Source organism: Schistocerca piceifrons, chromosome X, assembly GCF_021461385.2.
Source record: "Schistocerca piceifrons isolate TAMUIC-IGC-003096 chromosome X, iqSchPice1.1, whole genome shotgun sequence".
Lineage (NCBI taxonomy): Eukaryota > Metazoa > Arthropoda > Insecta > Orthoptera > Acrididae > Schistocerca > Schistocerca piceifrons.
The window spans coordinates 874,051,960-874,073,420 of record NC_060149.1 but is presented as its reverse complement, the minus strand read 5'-3'; the positions used below and the strand labels follow the sequence as shown (position 1 = coordinate 874,073,420).

The following is a 21,461-nucleotide window of genomic DNA, read 5'->3' as shown; positions in this document are numbered from 1 at the left end:
TAGAGTTTCGTCAGGACTGGCTCTCCCAAGGTCGTCAGTAGTTCTAATGGAATGTTGTCACTCCCGGGGCCTTGTTTTCACTCAGATCTTTCAGTGCTCTGTCAAACTCTTCGCGCAGTATCATATCTCCCATTTCATCTTCATCTACATCCTCTTCCATTTCCATAATATTGTCCTCAAGTACATCGCCCTTGTATAGACCCTCTATATACTCCTTCCACCTTTCTGCTTTCCCTTCTTTGCTTAGAACTGAGTTTCCATCTGAGCTCTTGATATTCATACAAGTGGTTCTCTTTTCTCCAAAGGTGTCTTTAATTTTCCTGTAGGCAGTATCTATCTTACCCCTAGTGAGATTAGCCTATACAACCTTACATTTGTCCTCTAGCCATCCCTACTTAGCCATTTTGCACTTCCTGTCAATCTCATTTTTGAGACGTTTGTATTCCTTTTTGCCTGCTTTATTTACTGCATTTTTATATTTTCTCCTTTCATCAATTAAATTCAGTATTTCTTCTGTTACCCAAGGAGTTCAACTAGCCCTCGTCTTTTTACCTACTTGATCCTCTGCTGCCTTTGCTACTTCGTCCCTCAAAGCTACCCATTCTTTATCTACTGTATTTCTTTCCCCCATTCCTGTCAATTGTTCCGTTATTCTCTCTCTGAAACTCTGTACAACCTCTGGTTTAGTCAGTTTATCCAGGTCCCATCTCCTTAAATTACCACCTTTTTGCAGTTTCTTCAGTTTTAATCTACAGTTCATAACCAATAGATTGTGGTCAGAGTCCACATCTGCCCCTGGAAATGTCTTACAATTTAAAACCTGGTTCCTAAATCTCTGTCTTGCCATTATATAATCTATCTGAAACCTGTCAGTATCTCCAGGGTTCTTGCATGTATACAACCTTCTTTTATGATTCTTGACCCAAGTGTTAGCTATGATTAAGTTGTGCTCTGTGCAAAATTCTACCAAGCGGCTTCCTCTTTCATTTCTTAGCCCCAATCCGTATTCACCTACTATGTTTCCTTCTCTCCCTTTTCCTACTACTGAATTCCAGTGACCCATCTCTATTAAATTTTCGTCTCCCTTCACTATCTGAATAATTTCTTTGATTTCATCATACATACATTTCTTCAATTTCTTCGTCATCTGCAGAGCTAGTTGGCATGTAAACTTGTACTACTGTAGTAGGCGTGGGCTTCGTGTCTGTCTTGGCCACAATAATGCGTTCACTATGCTGTTTGTAGTAGCTTACCCGCACTCCTATTTTCCTATTCATTATTAAAGCTACTCCTGCATTACCCCTATTTGATTTTGTATTTATGAACCTGTATTCGTCTGACCAGAAGTCTTGTTCCTCCTGCCACCAAACTTCACTAATTCCCACTATATCTAACTTTAACCTATCCATTTCCCTTTTTAAATTTTCTAACCTACCTGCCCGAGATCTGACATTCCACGCTCCGATCCATAGAACACCAGTTGTCTTTCTCCTTTTAACGACGTCCTCTTGAGTAGTCCCCGCCCGGAGATCCAAATGGGGAACTATTTTACCTCCGGAATATTTTACCCAAGAGGACGCAATCATCATTTAACCATACAGTAAAGCTGCATGCCCTCGGGAAAAATTACGGCTGTAGTTTCCCCTTGCTTTCAGCCCTTTGCAGTACCAGCGCAGCAAGGCCGTTTTGGTTAGTGTTACAAGGCCAGATCAGTCAATCATCCAGACTGTTGCCCCTGCAACTATTGAAAAGGCTGCTGCCCCTCTTCAGGAACCACGCGTTTGTCTGGCCTCTCAACAGATACCCCTCCGTTGTGGTTGCACCTACGGTACGGCTATCTGTATCGCTGAGGCACCCAAGCCTCCCCACCAACGGCAAGGTCCATGGTTCTCGGGGGGACGCGCAGTGGATTATACTTGTGTATTTCATGTGTAAAACTAGGGTAACTTTGAACCTCCGTATCCCTGAAACAGATAGAGATACGGAAAAATCTTTCCGGGTTGTTTGAGATCGGGATCTTAGGGACATGTCATAAAAATTTTCAGCCATTAGCTGTGCATAGCCATTTTGGAATCTGCAGCTGGGTTTTTGATACCCAAAAAACAAATTTTTGTGCCATTTCTTGATAATAGATAAAGATTTTTGAAAAAGGGGGATGGCTTTTGTAGATAAATACCTAGAGAATATACCATTGAAATTTTTAGCAATTTGCTGTGGTTATTTATTATTTTGATTTTACCTCATACGAGATTTTACACGTAGAACTAGGTTGATTTTGAACCTCTGTACCTTGTGAACAAATGAAGATATCAAGAAAATTTTGAAGGTAAAAATCAAACAGTGGAAAATCCAGGATGGAATGTAACAATATTAGAGAAGGAAAGTTGCTCCTCAAAATGCAGCTTGCACATACGTCTGCAGTCTCAGACAACTGAAACCACATTGCGAGCAGCAGCACCAGTGCATGATGGGAGTGGTGACTGAGTGGGGGTAAGGAGGAGGCTGGGGCAGGGAGGGGGAGGGATAGTATGGTGGGGGTTGTGGACAGTAAAGTGCTGCTGTTTAGACAGAGGGCAGGAGAGAAAGTGGGGAAGGGGGAGAGTAAGTAGTGGAAAGGAGAGAAGAAAGAAGAAATAAAAAGACGGTGTGGCGGTGAAATGACGGCTGTGTAGTGCTGGAATAGGAACAAGGAGGGGACTGGATGGGTGCAGACAGTGACTAACGAAGGTTGAGGCCAAGATGTCGGCTAGTAGGCCCAACTTAGCTGCTGCCCAGTGCTAAACCATCATTTTGAATATAGATTTTGTCATTAAAGGTATAGTAATCGTGAGATAGCAGCAGCTTAAGCAAATCCAATGACATAGAATTCTGTGTTACTTAACTTTTATGATGCAGTACTTATCTTTTACAATATTGTGCAAAGGAAAGTTGCTACTCACCACATAGTGGAGATGCTGAGTCGCAGATAGGCACCACACAAAGACTCTCACAATGAATAGCTTTCGGCCAGAAGGCCTTTGTCAAAATTAGACGGCAAACACAGACGTACACACTCACAGAAACACAACTCACACTCACATTGTTACATTCCATCCTGGATTTTCCATTGTTTGAGTACTTATCTTTTATTATTCAGTGTGTTTCTGTAAAGGTGTGTTGGTGTAAAGGTTAACTGTTCTGAGGGATGTGAATCTTGCTGATCTGGGTATGGTGATGGGTGTGATGCTGTCAGTCGATTTATAACTATTATTTATGAAGTATTGGGTTGTAGAATTGTTTTAGTTATTTTGTATCCAGGACTGTTCATTGAATTGAATACTGGGCATGTCGTTCATTGTTACAGTGTTTGGCTTCAGTGGCCGTTGGGAGGAAGTTGCAGTTCTTTAACAGGTTTTCTATTGTAGCTTGATGTTTCGAGGTGGAATTAGATTCTAATTCATTGATGTTATTTTTTTTTAATTCTAAAGTTAATTAATGTGTTTCTGATTCATACATTATCACAGCTGTTCTGTCTTTGTCAGCCTTAACAACAAGGGCATTAATGTTAGCTAGTTTCGTATTAATTTGCTTTAGTGTTGCAGCTTCCTTATGTGTATTTCTATGATGATTTTCTTAATTATTTTATTTGCTTCATGGGCTAGAGCATTTTGATCACTTTGACTTAATTTTGTCAATAGACATCCTATTTTGGTGTTAGTAATTAGGTCTTTAAATGTGTTTTCATCAAGTTTGGTTTATGTTTAAGCCCTTTGTTTAGCAAATTTAGTTCTGTTTTATTGATGTGATGTTTGTTGTCTTTACTACTGTGTCAAAGAATTTGGCTTTTCAGCAGGTGATTGAGACTGGGAACTGGTGGATTTATTTACTTATTTATTTATTTATTTATTTATTTTAGCAATCAGGAGTGAGAACTTTTTCTTTTGCTTGGGTGAAATTTTTATGATTTCTTTAACTGCAGATTGTTGAACTATGTCTAAGAATTTTACAAGTTGGGATAGCATAAGGTAGTTGCTTAACTCTAGTTGCAACATCTAGATCTACATCAACACCTACATCCATACTCCGCAAGCCACCTGACGGTGTGTGGCGGAGGGTACCCTCAGTACCTCTATCGGTTCTCTCTTCTATTCCAGTCTCGTATTGTTCGTGGAAAGAAGGATTGTCGGTACGCTTCTGTGTGGGCTCTAATCTCTCTGATTTTATCCTCATGGTCTCTTCGCGAGATATACGTAGGAGGGAGCAATAAACTGCTTGACTCCTCGGTGAAGGTATGTTCTCGAAACTTCAACAAAAGCCCGTACCGAGCTACTGAGCGTCTCTCCTGCAGAGTCTTCCACTGCAGTTTATCTATCATCTCTGTAACGCTTTCACGATTACTAAATGATCCTGTAACGAAGCGCGCTGCTCTCCGTTGGATCTTCTCTATCTCTTCTATCAACCCTATCTGGTACGTATCTCACACTGCTGAGCAGTATTCAAGCAGCAGGCGAACAAGCGTACTGTAACCTACTTCCTTTGTTTTCGGATTGCATTTCCTTAGGATTCTTCCAATGAATCTCAGTCTGGCATCTGCTTTACCGACGATCAACTTTATATGATCATTCCATTTTAAATCACTCCTAATGCATACTCCCAGATAATTTATGGAATTAACTGCTTCCAGTTGCTGACCTGCTATTTTGTAGCTAAAAGATAAGGGATCTATCTTTCTATGTATTCGCAGCACATTACACTTGTCTACATTGAGATTCAATTGCCATTCCCTGCACCATGCGTCAATTCGCTACAGATCCTACTGCATTTCAGTACAATTTTCTATTCTTACAACCTCTCGATACACCACAGCATCATCTGCAAAAAGCCTCAGGTCATTTATGTATATTGTGAATTGCAACGGTCCTATGACACTCCCCTGCGGCACACCTGAAATCACTCTTACTTCGGAAGACTTCTCTCCATTGAGAATGACATGCTGCGTTCTGTTATCTAGGAACTCCTCAATCCAATCACACAATTGGTCTGATAGTCCATATGCTCTTACTTTGTTCATTAAACGACTGTGGGGAATTGTATCGAACGCCTTGCGGAAGTCAAGAAGCACAGCATCTACCTGTGAACCCGTGTCTATGGCCCTCTGAGTCTCGTGAACGAATAGCGCGAGCTGGGTTTCACACGTCCGTCTTTTTCGAAACCCATGCTGATTCCTACAGAGTAGATTTCTAGTCTCCTGAAAAGTCATTATACTCAAACATAATACGTGTTCCAAAATTCTACAACTGATAGACGTTAGAGATATAGATCTATAGTTCTGCACATCTGTTCGACGTCCCTTCTTGAAAACGGGGATGACCTGTGCCCTTTTCCAATCCTTTGGAACGCTACGCTCTTCTAGAGACATACGGTACACCGCTGCAAGAAGGGGGGCAAGTTCCTTTGCGTACTCTGTGTAAAATCGAACTGGTATCCCATCAGGTCCAGCGGCCTTTCCTCTTTTGAGCGATTTTAATTGTTTCTCTATCCCTCTGTCGTCTATTTTGATATCTACCATTTTGTCATCTGTGCGACAATCTAGAGAAGGAACTACAGTGCAGTCTTCCTCTGTGAAACAGCTTTGGAAAAAGACATTTAGTATTTCGGCCTTTAGTCTGTCATCCTCTGTTTCAGTACCATTTTGGTCACAGAGTGTCTGGACATTTTGTTTTGATCCACCTACCGCTTTGACATAAGACCAAAATTTCTTAGGATTTTCTGCCAAGTCAGTACATAGAACTTTACTTTTGAATTCATTGAACGCCTCTCGCATAGCCCTCCTCACACTACATTTCGCTTCACGTAATTTTTGTTTGTGTGCAAGGCTTTGGCTATGTTTATATTTGCTGTGAAGTTCCCTTTGCTTCCGCAGCAGTTTTCTAACTCGGTTGTTGTACCACGGCGGCTCATTTCCATCTCTTACGATCTTGCTTGGCACATAGTCATCTAACGCATATTGTACGATGGTTTTGAACTTTGTCCACTGATCCTCAACACTATCTGTACTTGAGACAAAACTTTTGTGTTGAGCCGTCAGGTACTCTGTAATCTGCTTTTTGTCACTTTTGCTAAACAGAAAAATCTTCCTACCTTTTTTAATATTTCTATTTACGGCTGAAATCATCGATGCCGTAACCACTTTATGATCGCTGATTCCCTGTTCTGCATTAACTGTTTCAAATAGTTCGGGTCTGTTTGTCACCAGAAGGTCTAATATGTTATCGCCACGAGTCGGTTCTCTGTTTAACTGCTCAAGGTAGTTTTCAGATAAAGCACTTAAAAAAATTTCACTGGATTCTTTGTCCCTGCCACCCGTTATGAACGTTTGATTCTCCCAGTCTATATCCGGCAAATTAAAATCTCCACCCAGAACTATAACATGGTGGGGGAAATCTACTCGAAATATTTTCCAAAGTATCCTTCAGGTGCTCAGCCACAACAGCTGCTGAGCCAGGTGGCCTATAGAGACATCCAATTACCATGTCTGAGCCTGCTTTAACCATGACCTTCACCCAAATCATTTCACATTTCGGATCTCCGTCAATTTCCTTCGATACTATTGTTGAGTAGATCTTTTCACTTCCAATTGGACCTAATTTTGTTTTTGATCCATGTGAGTTCAGATTTGCTGCTGGCTACTTGTGCTGAACTACCTTGTTCTTTGATTAAAACTTTGACATAATTAAAAGTAATGTTCTCTGAGATATACTGTTTATTGAATTTTTGAATAGTTTTCGTTAACTTCAGTTTACACTTTCTGTGTGTATTCATTGGTCCTTTTACCTGGCTAGATAGTGAAATAAAAACTTTATCCCTTATTGATGTGGAACACTGTGACTGTGATGAGTACTATAATTATCAATGAAATGTTGTTCGGAATTATTAACTTGGTAGACTGTATAAATAGTGCACATAATTTTGCAGTAATGAATACGTGTTACTGTTGCAATAATGAATGTAATATAAATCAATATATAGATTTACTGTTTTCAGTGTGCAATTTTCAGTAATGCGTATGTTGACAGAAAAAAAGAACTCTGCTCAAACACAAATTTTTTGAGCATTAGACTTAACCACACACTTTCTGTGAAGCAGATGGGAGTTGCTGCCTGTGACAAAGTTTGTGTAGTGCTATAGATGTAACATAAATGGAAAATGTAAATTATGTTTTCCAGAATAATATGGGCACCAGGCATAAACTCATGGATGCTAAAAACTGTGAGTAGTGCCTTTAAGTTGATTTTATGATGTAAATAATTCTCGCCCCATTCATTGCTTGCTTGTTTCGTTTTTGTGTTTTGCCACAGCTACATGACCCCACGGTTCTCCATGTGGCAGCTTAAAACTGATAATGGTAAATAAAAATTTAAGCATCACAAAAGAGAACTAGTTGCATTTATTTCTGGAAATCTTGATTCATCGCAGTCTCAGTGTTCTACAGCCATTAGAGATAAAAGTTTCACAAAGACTGTTTGTCTCTTGAGGGACACACAACAGACTATCTTTACAGTTTCATGTTTTATCTAATGAAATATTAATGAAAATGGGACAGAGTGAGAGCACTTTCAGTGGAGTTGATTTTTAGCTAAAAAATGCACTTATTTTTCAATGTAGTTCCCTTATAAGTTGGTACACGGTCCATTGTCCTTCAAATGAGTAAAATCCATCAGTGACGTATGATTCTGTATGGACTGCAAAATATTCACTTAAAACTGCTATAACATCTTAATTGAACACAAAATACACTGTTTGACAAGAAAAGTGAAGCACCCTGAAGATATGGTTGGATGTTAATTTAACTTCATACACATACACGCCATCAATGGGTAAGGAAATGATTAGAGTTTCAATTCTCTACGACAGGTAGAACAATCAGTACAGTGCATTAGTGTTGTTCGTGTTTTGTGTCGTTACCAGGTATGGTGAAGTTTATAAGGAGTGTAACTAGAATCAGATGTTGACTGTCACTGTGAAGGACATGGGGATACCACATACTTGTGTGAGCAGTGTTATCAGCATCTGGCAGAGTTTGGGAGGGGCCTCCTCTTGTCTCCATTCACTTGGCTGGTGAAATTGTGCAATATCCAGATTTGTGGAGCATTCAGATGTGACAATGGGCCGATGTTGGAGTGCATGGGTACACAAGTGCAGGCATATGCATCAATGAAGTTATGGTCAACCTCATCTGACCACACAAGGGAGGGTCACTGTATTTTCCACCAAACCTAGTGTAATCCTTTCACATCTGCACCTGCCATCTGAGATGAAGTAATGGACTCCCAGCAAAATTCTGTAACATCTCGCACCATATGTCGGAGACTAGCAGCAACCGGACTAGGGAATTACCACCTCATACATAGGCTGCCATTAACACACAACACAAATGCCTCATTTAGAGGGGTGCCATGACCAGTAAGCACAGACTGCTGACAAAGGCGTCTCATTGCGGTTGGTGATGGATCATGGTTCTGCATTACCACCAATGACTACAGCTGGTGAGTATGGTGGTGGCCTTGGGAGAAGGTCCCATTTTTCCAATGTCTTAGAGAGGAATAATGGTATTACTAATGGGGTGTCATGTCATGGGAAGCCATTGGGTATCACTTCAGTTCATGGCTGGTAGTGACTGCGCAAACTGTGAAAGTACAACATAATTTTTTTTTTTTTGCAACGGAGTTCTTGTGGTGGTAGGGTGTTCCATTTGTCCACCAGTTGTTAACATTGGCTGGATGGTCATTGGTGTATGTGGACTTGCTGTAGTATCTTTCTTTTCAACAGTACAATGCTTGTCCACATGTTTTGTGTATGAACTGTCAGTGTGATGTTGAGCTAGACCCCAGATATGTCACTGATAGAACACGTGGGACCAGCTCGGATGTCAACTTTGTCCCAGTGCCATTATCAAGGATCAGTTAACAGAAGTTCTAGGCCACCTTGCCTCAGGAGAGGATACTCTGGTTTTATGATACTCTTCCAACAGAATCAGTGTATGCATCATACTCAGAGGCCAACGTCATACTGATAAATGGGCTTGTACTGCCAAGTTCTTTGTAAATTTGACCCAGTTTTGTAATCACTTAAATAAGATCACATACTCTGTCAACCAGTGAATTTTCACTTAGTTTCCACTTTCCCTTCTGTGTGCTTCTTTCCCCCCCCCCCCCCCCCACCCACACACACACACACACACACACACACACACACACACACACACACACACACACACACAGTGTATTTAGCAGCCACGAATTTCTTTAGATGGTTTAGCAGTTAGGAGTTAAAGGGTGCAAAATCTGTTGAATAGAGAAAATTTTTCAACGTTGTGTTCTCCAAATCCTTCAGGTTTTAAATTTTCTCTCTTAAGCATGTCCATTGTTCTGCTTCCCCCCACCCCCTCCCCCTCCTTTTTTCCCTGTTGTCACACAATTCTTTTTTTCATCGATTTCACCGAAACTCTACTTTTTTAGTGATTTTTCAGTTATTGATTTATCCTTTGCAACATAATCAATATGAAAACCCATTTTGCATCACAGAAAATACTGCTTGTAACCTTCCTGACAGATGAAAATACTTTACTTTCTTTAGTGCAGGACCACCAGTTTCCACTCACTGTGTTTTACTGCTAGTTAAACTGTGTTCAAAAATGATATTTGTCAGTTTCCAACACACACACACTTATAGGTATTTCTCATTAATGTATTTATTCATGTATTTTATTAATAAATTTTAAATTCTATATAATGCAGAATTTTTTTTCTGTCATAGGTTATGTTCAAGATGGATGTAAGTGGAAATGGACTACTTGTAGAAAAAGAAAAATTGCATTTAGCAATGGGATCAAACCCAGAGAATTTTGAGTTTGATAAATTTAGGCACATGTGCATATTGTCTGGTTGTGATTATTTACCTTCTTTGCCTGGTATAGGACTTGCTAAAGCTTTAAAATTTGTAACAAAGACAGCTGATCCTGACATACATAGGGTAAGTTTTCTGATATTATTCGGCATTATACACAATTTTTTGATTTAAATACTCACTGGCTGGAAATTTATATTTCATACACAGTTGATAATGTGAGTCTAGCATTCATTCATTCATTCATTCTCTTATTGTCTTCCGTAAAACACATTGTAAAGGAGAGCTTTAAGAGGTGTCGAACAACTCGTAGTGTGGGTTGGATGGCAGAGGCAGTCACTGCAGGCATACTTTGGAAAAGTATGCTAACGACTATAGTGTGATTAAAATTATTTGATGGTTGATGACTGTTCTGTGGCAGACGACATGTTTTGTAGCTCTGAATTTAAACTCGTGTCATAAATTAACCACGATCTCACAGTGTGCAATGTATCTGAGGAAATGGCGGTAAATAATATGTGGCAGAACTACAATCATAATTGCTTTATTCACAACGATTAAAGATAGCCTCTATGAGCTAACTCAAGTCAGAGAGGAAGTCATTTTCAGCACTAAATACAAACTGTAATTTCTCACTATCATTGGCTACCTGACACTATCCTCACACTGGCTACACGAGCAGACACTGATGAACAGTCCTTGTTGACACTTGGTTGCAGATTATAGGCAACACAGGCAGCCTCCAGATGAGTAAAGAATGACAGGGAGAAAAATATCAGCAAATAGAAAAGTGAATATGATGATAAAAATGACATGGCAAAGAATTAGAAATAAAAAATGCATGTAAACAAATTAATTTACTAAAAATAATAATCAAACTCCTTTGATTAGATTTATAAATAAAAATTTTTCTCTCTGTTTGATGAGACTTGAACCTACAACCTTCTACACATTAGGTTTGTGCGTTAACTGGTGCGGTGCGATTCAACACTGCATTCAGTAATTATATTTATGACTCTGCTGACCCAGTCACAATGATGAATTGCAGCCTTCAAAAATTTGGCTTCACACAATGTCATGCAAAGCTTATTTAATGTAAGACAATCTCTGTGATTATGATAACTGTATGTCACGCTGAATCAAGACTGGTGCAGAAGTATCCAGTTGTGTTTGGTTAGTGCTGTATATGAAACATATATATATCTCATTAGCATTGTGTGTGTGTGTGTGTGTGTGTGTGTGTGAGGGGTGGGGGCTTTGGTTTGGTTATCATGTGTGATGAACTATGGAATAAAAGTGCCAGATGCATTATTCAAGATCCAAATATATCAAGAAAGAATGCTGGACAAGGAATTGGAAGTGAACTGACCTGTGTTGTAGCAGTTTGGCAACGGCAAACTTTTTGGGTGTGACTTTGAGTGTTCTGATTGGAGGAAACTAGCTCCAGCATGTGATGTGTCAACAATCAAGTAATTTTAATCAGACTGTAGTGCTAATTTGCTCACATTGATAATTGTCTTATATAATGTCCTCTTATCTTTTTCACAGGCATTAAGGCGGTTACCTCTTCATCTCAACATGCACAATCTGTCTGTTTCTAATGAATACCGCGACGAGTTTGTTCAAGCAGTTGCAACTTTCAAGTATCAATTAGTTTATGACCCCATGACTCGAAAGTTAGTGCCACTGAACGAGCCTCCAGCTGGATATGAGCACAATAGCTATGTTGGTGAAATGATGCCTGATGACATTGCTTTTCAGTTGGCTCTTGGAAATTTAGACCCATTCACTTTGAAACCAGTGGATGATTTTAACCCAGACAGGATACAGAAGGTATGTGTCATGGCAGTTTATTTGTATAATTTTAGTATTGAAAAAACTGACTGATAACATTTGACCATACTGGTTATCATTGGTCGGATCAAAATACCTATTATTTTGTTTCTGTTCCTTTACAGCATTGGCTGTGAAATTATTTTCAAATGTTTGTAAAATATAACCCATTAAAAGTATTAAACTTGGGTCAGTCCAAGCACTCATCAAATCGTACCATGGTAAAAACATATTGGGTTTGCGGGGCTGCACAATCAAAGACATTACACAAAGTGTAGCTAGAACAACAGTGATGTAGCATACCACCTAAGAGTTTTAGCTGATGATTTGTATAAACTGTAATGTGATGCAGATTGGTTGGCTTACCCCTTTATAATAATCAGGCAGTCACACATATCTTCTATAATATTTTGATCTCTTCTCTGTAGACTTGAGTTCTTGTTTTGTTTTTTGTTGTTGTTGTTGTTGTTTTTGTTGTTGTCGTCGTCATCTTCAGTCTAAATCTTGTTTCATGCAACTTTTGAGGCTAGGTAATCCTGTGCGAACCACTTCACCTCTGCAGAACTTCTGCAACATACATCAATTTGGACCTGTGTACTGTAGTCTGGCCTTGTTTTCCCTCTACAATGTCTTCCCCCACACTTCCCTCCTTTACCAGATTGGCTATTCTTTGATGCCCCAAGATTTGTCTTATCAGCAAATCCCTCCTTTTAATCAAGTTATGACATAAATTTCTTGTATCCCGATTTCACTTCAGTACCTCCGCATTGGTTATCTGATCTACCCATCTGATATTCAGCATTCTCCTATAATACCACATATCAAAAGCTGCTATACTCTTCTTGTCTTTAGTAAATTAACTAACCCATTCCAACTTGTGTGTGTGTGTGGGGGGGGGGGTGTTCTTTTTCCCCCTCTTATTTTTTGTATTAATTCTTTTTAAGTGAAATCTGAAATCTACTCTTTGCCATAACAGACATTTAACCCTAATTGGTCTTTTGTCATTTGGATGGAATTGTATGTTCCAAGTGCATAACTTCTGTCCTCATGTGGATGGTCATTGATGCATGTGAACATGCTGCAATACATCTCCCCACTGTAGCAATTCTTTCTATGTGCGGTTCAAGATTCGACGAACTATGCTACTTGGCAATCTCACTTCATGAGAAATTTATTTTCATCCTTCAGTTTTTGATGCTGGTATACTTACTTCCATGATAATGCCACAGAAATAAATGAAGAGCTTTTCTCCTAGTACAGGATTCATGACTTTCTGGAATATGCTGGTCACTTTGTTCAACCTCCCAGGCATTTTGTTGCTTTTGTGGTGCTCACTGCGTGTTCAGTGCTTTTTAATTGGATTATTTATCATCTAGTAGTTTCTTTCTTTGACCAAATCTAACATGGAAAAGCATTTCAAATTTTTAGACGCATTGAGTACTCTGTAAAACCATTAAGCAGTAGTATTCACCCAAAATATGCAGAGTGAGCTGCCTGCTCACATAAAGTTTTCAGATAACATGATACAGTATTGAGGATTGATGGCACCACTTTCAGCCATATGTTTTTAAAATTCCTTTATTTAGTGCGAAAGGTTTCAGTGCTACACTGCACCATCATCAAGCCCTGTGTACATCAGTGTGACAACAACATTAGTCACACAAGAAACACAATGTCATAATAATTGCTACCTAATACTCTTCCTACTTTTCCCTTAAGAAACATAATAATACCTCAAAATATTTACTATATTATCATTAGATGAAGAAATTCATACATAAATCATAATTTGTTCATTAAATTAATTGTAAATCTCATTTAGCTAGAAAATACGTCTATTGCTTAATAAGAGTAGGCAGTCATCGAATAAATCAACCTTCAAGCAGATGCCCTAACAGTAGTTGTGAATTCAAAGTGGTCACAAAACAGGACTGTTGCTCAGTGACGTTAATAAATATTATATATTAAGTACCTAATCCAGTCGCAATTACCTTGTACAAAGCATCGCACCATCAATATATCTACTGTAGCAATCGTAAGTTAGTTGAAAATGCACGAACTGTATATGACGATCCACTGCCTTTGTCTAATATAAGTGAAATGTGAGAAATTGTTCATAAATAACAAGCTTAAGTATATAGCTCCAACAACAGCACAATGTTTCCTCTCTTTAAGTGCTGCCCTCCCATACAGAACAAACTGCTACAATTCCCTGGTCACTACAGAAGTTCAGTTTGCAGCCGTTGCAAAATAGGATCGCAAAACACAATCTTTCAGTAAAGTCCTATGATATTACCAATCAGACATGGCTAAACAGTCCTCTACATCATATGAGTAGTGCACATGAAAGATGATTCCCAGGCAATACTGCACTAGTATTAACGGTAAAACAACGGAAACCTCCGTAGTGCCTGTAGGTCACATATAATGGAACAAATTCTGTATTATATGGCTATTAGAAGCAATACATAAAATAAAAACAATACTGTCTAGATCAGATAGACAGTAGTACCTGTAATAGCCATTTACAGAATGCGCGGAAAAGGAACTATTCCTGTTTTACTTCAGATAAGATAAAATGAATGAAGTGTCCATAGGCATGAACTCATCCATGTGTTACATGAAGCAGGACACTACCGTAAGATTCTAAGGCAATAATACACTAATATTAGCAGGAAATATTTTATTTCTGATATGATAATACTTGGTATCGAACATACCTTAGACTTTAAGGTAATTTATGTGGGTGTACTGAAATTCTCAATGCAAATGCCTATGTCAAGTAAGGTTATCAGAATATGTTGAATATGAGGTTCCACTAACTATGGTGTACCTTATTCGTTATTTTGTGGCCAAATAATGTGCAATTACATTATCGTACTATAGCCAGTTTTTTTCTTATTCATGGCTGAGGAATTGCTAGCCTTATGACGATAGGCAGTAAGAAGTGTGGTATCATTTCATACAGCTCAACCATTTGTTTACTGGCTGGCTTCCTATTTGTACATTAGTTCATGATATGTTGTACATAGTTCTTCTGAATATGTAGCTCCCTAATGGATCATGCAGGTTATCGTTAATTACATACATGAGATACATGACATGTTGTTACTGGATAAGTCCCGGTGTAGGCATACATGTTGCAAGGTTGTCCTGCAACTGTAGGTGGCGACATTATCATATATTTCTGACACAGTAACATAGGACTACTGATGTAACTGTGCTAGAAATTAATGCCCTTTTAGTAATACAGGAGTGATTTTTGATACACGTATGATTGTTATACTACTGCACGTGGCATTTATGACCTATACTAAACGTTTTGTTCATTTAGTGCCTTGCTTATGCTATCCATCTAATGACGGAATAGTTTTAATCTGTGTGACATCTAGGCGCTATGAATATGTTTCATTCCCTTTTCCTGTTAATGCTGGTAAATTATGTCCTTTGTGTCATGTGACAGTGTCCTGTTCTATGTGTGATCTGTGGGCACTGCACAGGTTTCAGTTCTTTTACTGTTAATACTAGTATAGTATTGCCTTGGAATCAGGCCAGCCATGCATTTCAAGATGTGCTAGGATTTGCACAGGTTCTTTCAATATTTGTCATCATCTGAGATATTGTGTGTTTTATGTGGTGTTAATGCATATGCCATGTGACTGCTATTAGGCTTTGGAACTGAGTGTATAGTATCGTGTTACGTGATGCCAAACACAGATTCAGGTAGCATACAAATTTACCTTCCTTTTGTGCTGTCTGTATCATGTAGAGGGTTGTTTGGTCATGTCTGACTGGTGATATAATAAGATTTCATAGAAAGTTTTTGTTTTGTGATCCTATTTTGCAGTGACCGCAAACTGCGTTTCTGTGGTGAGCGGGGAATGTGGGCAGTTTATTATGGACAAGAGGGTAACACTTGAGAATTTGTAATCTTTGCTGTTGTTAGAGCTTTATACTTATGCTTGTTTACCTGTATCAAACACAGATAGTAGAACTTTATCATACAGTCTATGCCTTTTCGACTAACTTATGATTGCTACTGTGGATATAATGATGGTGAGATATTTTGTACAAGTTCATTTTGGTTGGCTTGGGTACTCAGTGTATACTATTTACTAATGTCACTGAGTGACAGTCTTAGTTTGTGATGTGTTTGAATTCACAACTATTACTAGGACATCCTGTTTTAGGTTAATGTATTCAATGACTGGCTACTCTTATCAAGCAGTAGATGCATGTTCTAGCTGTATGAGATTTATAATTAATTCAATTACTGGACAGAACTAATTATGATTCATGTATGAATTTTTTTTCATGTAATGATAATGTGGTAAATATTTTGTGGAATCATTATGTTTATTAATTGAAGAGTAGGAAGAGTATTAGATAGCATTTATTATGACATTGTTTTTGTGTTTCTTGTATGACTAATGTTGTTGTCATATTGATGTACATAGCGCCTGATGACAGTGCAGTGTAGCGCCGACACTGGCTGCATTGAATAAAGGCATTTTAAAAACACACGGCTGGTTGCGATACCATCAGTCCTCACATATTGACCAGCCGTCATCTTGTTTCTCACAGAATTATTTAAAAACAGCCTTGACCACAGTCGATATTAACTTCTGACCAGATTCAGCCTTTTAATTATGGGCTGTCATCAGAGTTTGCACTGTAATAACAAAAGTAAAAGTGCTATATTACATAGAGAAGCCAATGATGTAAAAGTGTTCTCCCAAATGAAACATCATTACCCATCTGGATGATGGCGAAGCGCCTGACTTGCTATGGAGGTCTGTCACTGTAACTGATGCTGATGACTAAGCAGCCACAAGTTATATAAGGTATAGAGAGGGTTCTCTAGAACCTAAGGCATCGCCATGAGCCAATAAGCAATATCTTAAATATATCGTTTTGAGTCTTCATTTTTAAATATTTATCTTTTAAATTCAACTAGCCAAGAAATGAGTTTATATTTATTATGGTTCATAATCTACGTTACAGCCAGCCTGATAAAATGCATTAAAATTTAGTGTAATTCATTAACTGGGGTCCAGAGTAGTGTCTGGAGGATATAAGTAGCACTGAAATATCATTAATTCTATAGCTGCTGCTATTTATTCGTAATAAAACCAGATGTGTGGCATATTAATATGAAAATTATACATATTGACTTTTGTGTATTAGTAGACAGTAATTTAATCATAAAAATACAGTTGATGTCACTTACCAAAGATAAAAGGGGCATTGTTCACGGAAGTGGCACCAGTTTAGCCACATTATATTATTGTGGATAATTTGCAATACATCACTGTTCACAAGATGAAACTATTTGTTACAAATAATTTAGAATCGTTTGGAGCTTAGAATAAAAATATATCATAAGAAGAGCATTAAAAACGTAGATATTATGTTACAATCTTATCCATGTCATTTGTAAAAATCGTTGACATTGCTGGTATTATAAAGTAATATTTTTGCGATTGTTCCATATCGTGTATCAGGAGAGAGTCACAACTATTAGAGTAATGTATATTTATAAGATTTATTGTCTATATGACACTAAAAATCATAAATGGCTGTAACATAGAAGCTTCAAAATCAAATAGAACTGTAGATAATTGGAGGAGCAAGTATCCTGTATTTCAAAAGATGTCTTCATATAATTCAAAAAGGACTTTTTCATGAAAATCTAACTGTTCGTTTAACAGAGCTAGCATGATTTTCCTATAGTGAAAAAAAATTTCTAATTGTTCCAACATATTTAAAAGTAAACCTTGAGGGCTGGTGTTTATTACATGAAGATTATTCATGATGTAACCTTCTGAATATTTACTGTTAGTAAGTAAGGTGTTGCCCAAAAACCGATTTGTCTCATGATGTACCTGAGATGTGTTCTTTGAAGCAAGTTTTAAAATTGCAACCAGTCTGGCCAATATATATTTTGTCACAATTGTTACAAGTTAACTTATACACTTCTGATCCACAGTATTGTTTATCAGATTTGCCTATAATGTGTTTGAATTTATTGAAAAGCATGCTCGTGGTTGAAAAAGCAATGGTAAAAGTGGAATTTATAAAGAGTCTGTTTATTCTGTTAGATACTGTTCCCATATATATCATTTTAGAAAATGTCTGTTTTGTAGGAGCACGTGGTTGTTTTGATCATAGATTTTGGAAAAGATCATCAACTATTCTAGAATTAGTTGTTAGCAGATACAGTTTGTTTTAAAAATTCGATTTCTTTCTGTATTTGATTGGTAGATAAATGAAGTTTGATCATTCTACTCAACCGAGTGAGGTGGCACAATGGTTAGCACACTGGACTCGCATTCGGAAGGACGACAGTTCAATCCCGCGTCCAGCCATCCTGCTTTAGGTTTTCCGTTATTTCCCTAAATCACTCCAGGCAAATGCCGGGATGGTTCCTTTGAAAGGGCACGGCCGACTTCCTTCCTCATCCTTCCCTAATCCTATGAGACCGATAACCTCGCTGTTTGGTCTCTTCCCCCAAACAACCAACCAACCATTCTATTCAACATGGTTAAGAAGAAAGCTCTCTTATTTCATGGGGTGGCACGAATTAGCATTAATAATGCCATCAGTCATTGTTGGTTTCCTAAAAATGCTAAACAAGTATTTTCCATTTCTATTAGAAAAAGTCAGATCTAAAAAGTCAATGGTTCCTTGTGTTTCATGTTCTATTGTGAATATAAAATTTGGATGCAAATTACTCGGAGAACTCATTACAGAGTTAAGATCTTATTCAGAGCCATTAATGGCAATAACGTGTCATCTACATAACATTTGTAATAAATGACTTTATTACGTATGTGTGGTTTGTCGTAAAAAAAAAAATTTTTTTTTTTTTTTTCAATGTTGTTGACAAAAATAGCTGTCATCCCTCTGAGTGCAAAAATTTACTGTTAAGTGTAAAACTATTAAAATTGAAAGTGGTTTTCAACGGTGTTGTTATTTCAGAAATTTCTTCACAGTTCATCAGGTAATGCTTGACTAAGTTGTTTGTGATAATTTCGATGGTCTCTGCTGCTGGAATATTAGTACATATGTTTTTTATATCTAGTGAGGCAAACCAAGCTCCTGGTGAAATATCTACGTTAAAGATATTTGTTGCTAACTCATAACTGTTTTTTACACTATAATTCTCCTCAAATATATAAAAATCTTTTAAAATGTCATTAAGTCAAGTAACATAGACATGAACCATAAATGGGTATAAACTCGTTTCTTGTTAGTTAAATTTAAAAGATAAATATTTAAAAATGAAGACTCAAAACAATACGCAATTCGTTCCCCGTTGGTTGACGGCGATGCGTTAGGCTCTGGAGCACCCTTGTGGCTGCTTAGCCATCAGCATCAGTTTCTGTGGCAGAGACCTCCACAGCGAGTCAGGCACATCATCCAGATGGGTAATGGTGCACTGTTTTAGAGTACACTTTTACATCATTGGCTCCTTTATGTAACATAGCACTTTTACTTTTGTTATTACAGTGCAAACTCTGATGATGACATTCTGTAATTAAAAGGCTGAAACCAGTCAGAAGTTAACATCGGCTGCAATCAAGATGGTTTTTAAATAATTTTACGACAATAAAGATTGCTGTTCTCCAACAATGTTATATGAAATTATTTCTCATAGGAGATGCATATGCAAATGATAACAGTAGTGGGGATTGAATTTAGAGAATGGGTGGTAGGAAACTGTTATAACTTCAAGTTGAACAAATATATTTCAAGGACGATGCAATACATGGAAGTCACAAATCAAGTAAACAGAGTAAGACGAGTGCCACTTTAACAACCAAACCATAACTGAGTCCGAGTCTAGCGGCTGCTCGCTGGCTGGCCACTTAGGTGGCGCTGCTGCAGCATGGCTGGCAGACAGCGCCGCATGTAGAGGACGCGCATAACTGCGCGGTGGCACTTTGAAAGATCAGCGAGTCACAACAGAAACATAGTTATTTATTTCCAGATCTGATGTATATTTTGTAGTAGGTAAAATGTGTTCTACTATCTCTAGTCATAAATGTTTCTCCTGTTTCTAATTCAGAGAGTAGTGACGCAGTGTCAAAAGTTGTGTCTATCACATGACAACACAGCTGGGACGCAACGTTTCTGTTTTATGTTTTAATATATAGTAAGTGGAAATGGTAGACATAAAATTTTATGAAGTCATTGTTTTATATTAGAGATTAATTTAGAGAGATTCATGCTGCATATAGACCTCGTTGTGCAGTTGTGACAGAGAAGTTTTGAGGTTTGTTAGACCAACGCAAAAAAAGCTAGATGTTTTGTGACCGGGAAAAGAATAAATGTTGTTAGAGTATAATTACATAATAACTGATCTGTATGTGACAAAGAGCTTACATGTCCTATTTCAAAGAAGATTTTATGTTATGTATTGTTTTTGCTTCATGCTTTCAGCATTCATTTTCCACTAGACAGCCAGCAGATAAAAGTCAGCCCAGCATCTGGACATCTGCTTCTGTTTTGAGCATCAATGAATTGCTGCCAGTGCAAACTAAGAAAACAGATACACAAGTGAAACCCAAAAGGATTGTTATAAGTAAGCATAACTTGAGCTCCATAGTAGTCAGCAAATTTAAGCAGTTGTGTTTTTTCCATGTATATACCAAATTAATTACAGGAATGTTTGTTGAAAAGTGATCTAACAACATTTTGAATAATGCTCATAGCATAAATCTGTGCTCACATGATAGTCTTACTGCAAAATTTTGCCATGTGCATACAGGGGGTTGAGTTGGTGATGGGAGGAAGAACATTGGCAGTAATGTAGTATATCTGTCTAATGGTATAACAGTTTTCCTTCTCAGTTTATGGGAGGCTATATGGTTTGAATCCACAAATCAAGAAATGAAGCAAGTACTGGCATGCAAGTCTCATTACATGTAGACTTAGATGGGTTTATCATTTCAACACTGACACATTTTGAAGACAGAAATTTTATAGATTGATACAGCTACTTAGCAGTAAATTGCTAAGATTATCAAACATTAAAATTAACTTATCATGATGTGTTCCACATTTTACTTAAAACTTGGAAAGTAATTCATGTTTATGTTTGTATCAAAAGGAGGAGGCCACAGTAAAACTTAGTGTTCTTGTGTACTCCTCCCCCCCCCCCCCCCTCCCAAGCGATTCCTGTGTTATGTCTTTGTTTTAACATTTTTTATAATGGAAGGAAACATTCCACGTGGGAAAAATTATATATAAAAACAAAGATGAGGTGACTTACCGAACAAAAGCGCTGGCAGGTCGATAGACACACAAACAAACACAAACATACACACAAATTTCAAGCTTTCGCAACAAACTGTTGCCTCATCTCCCTCTTTCCTGATGAGGCAACAGTTTGTTGCGAAAGCTTGAATTTTGTGTGTATGTTTGTGTTTGTTTGTGTGTCTATCGACCTGCCAGCGCTTTTGTTCGGTAAGTCACCTCATCTTTGTTTTTATATATAATTTTTCCCACGTGGAATGTTTCCTTCCATTATATTGATATCATTAATTTGAATCCAACAATTACGTTTGTTATTGTCACTGTTGCATTTCGAAATCTTTTCTGTCGTCTTATTTTCCTCTTTCTCCCTCTTTCCTGATGAGGCAACAGTTTGTTGCGAAAGCTTGAATTTTGTGTGTCTATCGACCTGCCAGCGCTTTTGTTCGGTAAGTCACCTCATCTTTGTTTTTATATATAATTTT

General features: G+C 37.8%; 1 protein-coding gene across 2 annotated transcripts in view; it reads left to right on the top strand.

Annotated features, from left to right (window-relative positions):
* Positions 1 to 21,461, top strand: part of LOC124721678 (exonuclease 1) — a 166,721-nt gene that overhangs the window by 87,208 nt on the left and 58,052 nt on the right. For both annotated transcript variants that reach the window (XM_047246751.1, XM_047246752.1), the window contains 3 exons: positions 9,796 to 10,011; positions 11,434 to 11,718; positions 20,164 to 20,305. In XM_047246751.1, the coding sequence (XP_047102707.1) occupies positions 9,796 to 10,011; positions 11,434 to 11,718; positions 20,164 to 20,305 (643 nt within the window). The remainder of the gene's footprint in view (positions 1 to 9,795; positions 10,012 to 11,433; positions 11,719 to 20,163; positions 20,306 to 21,461) is intronic.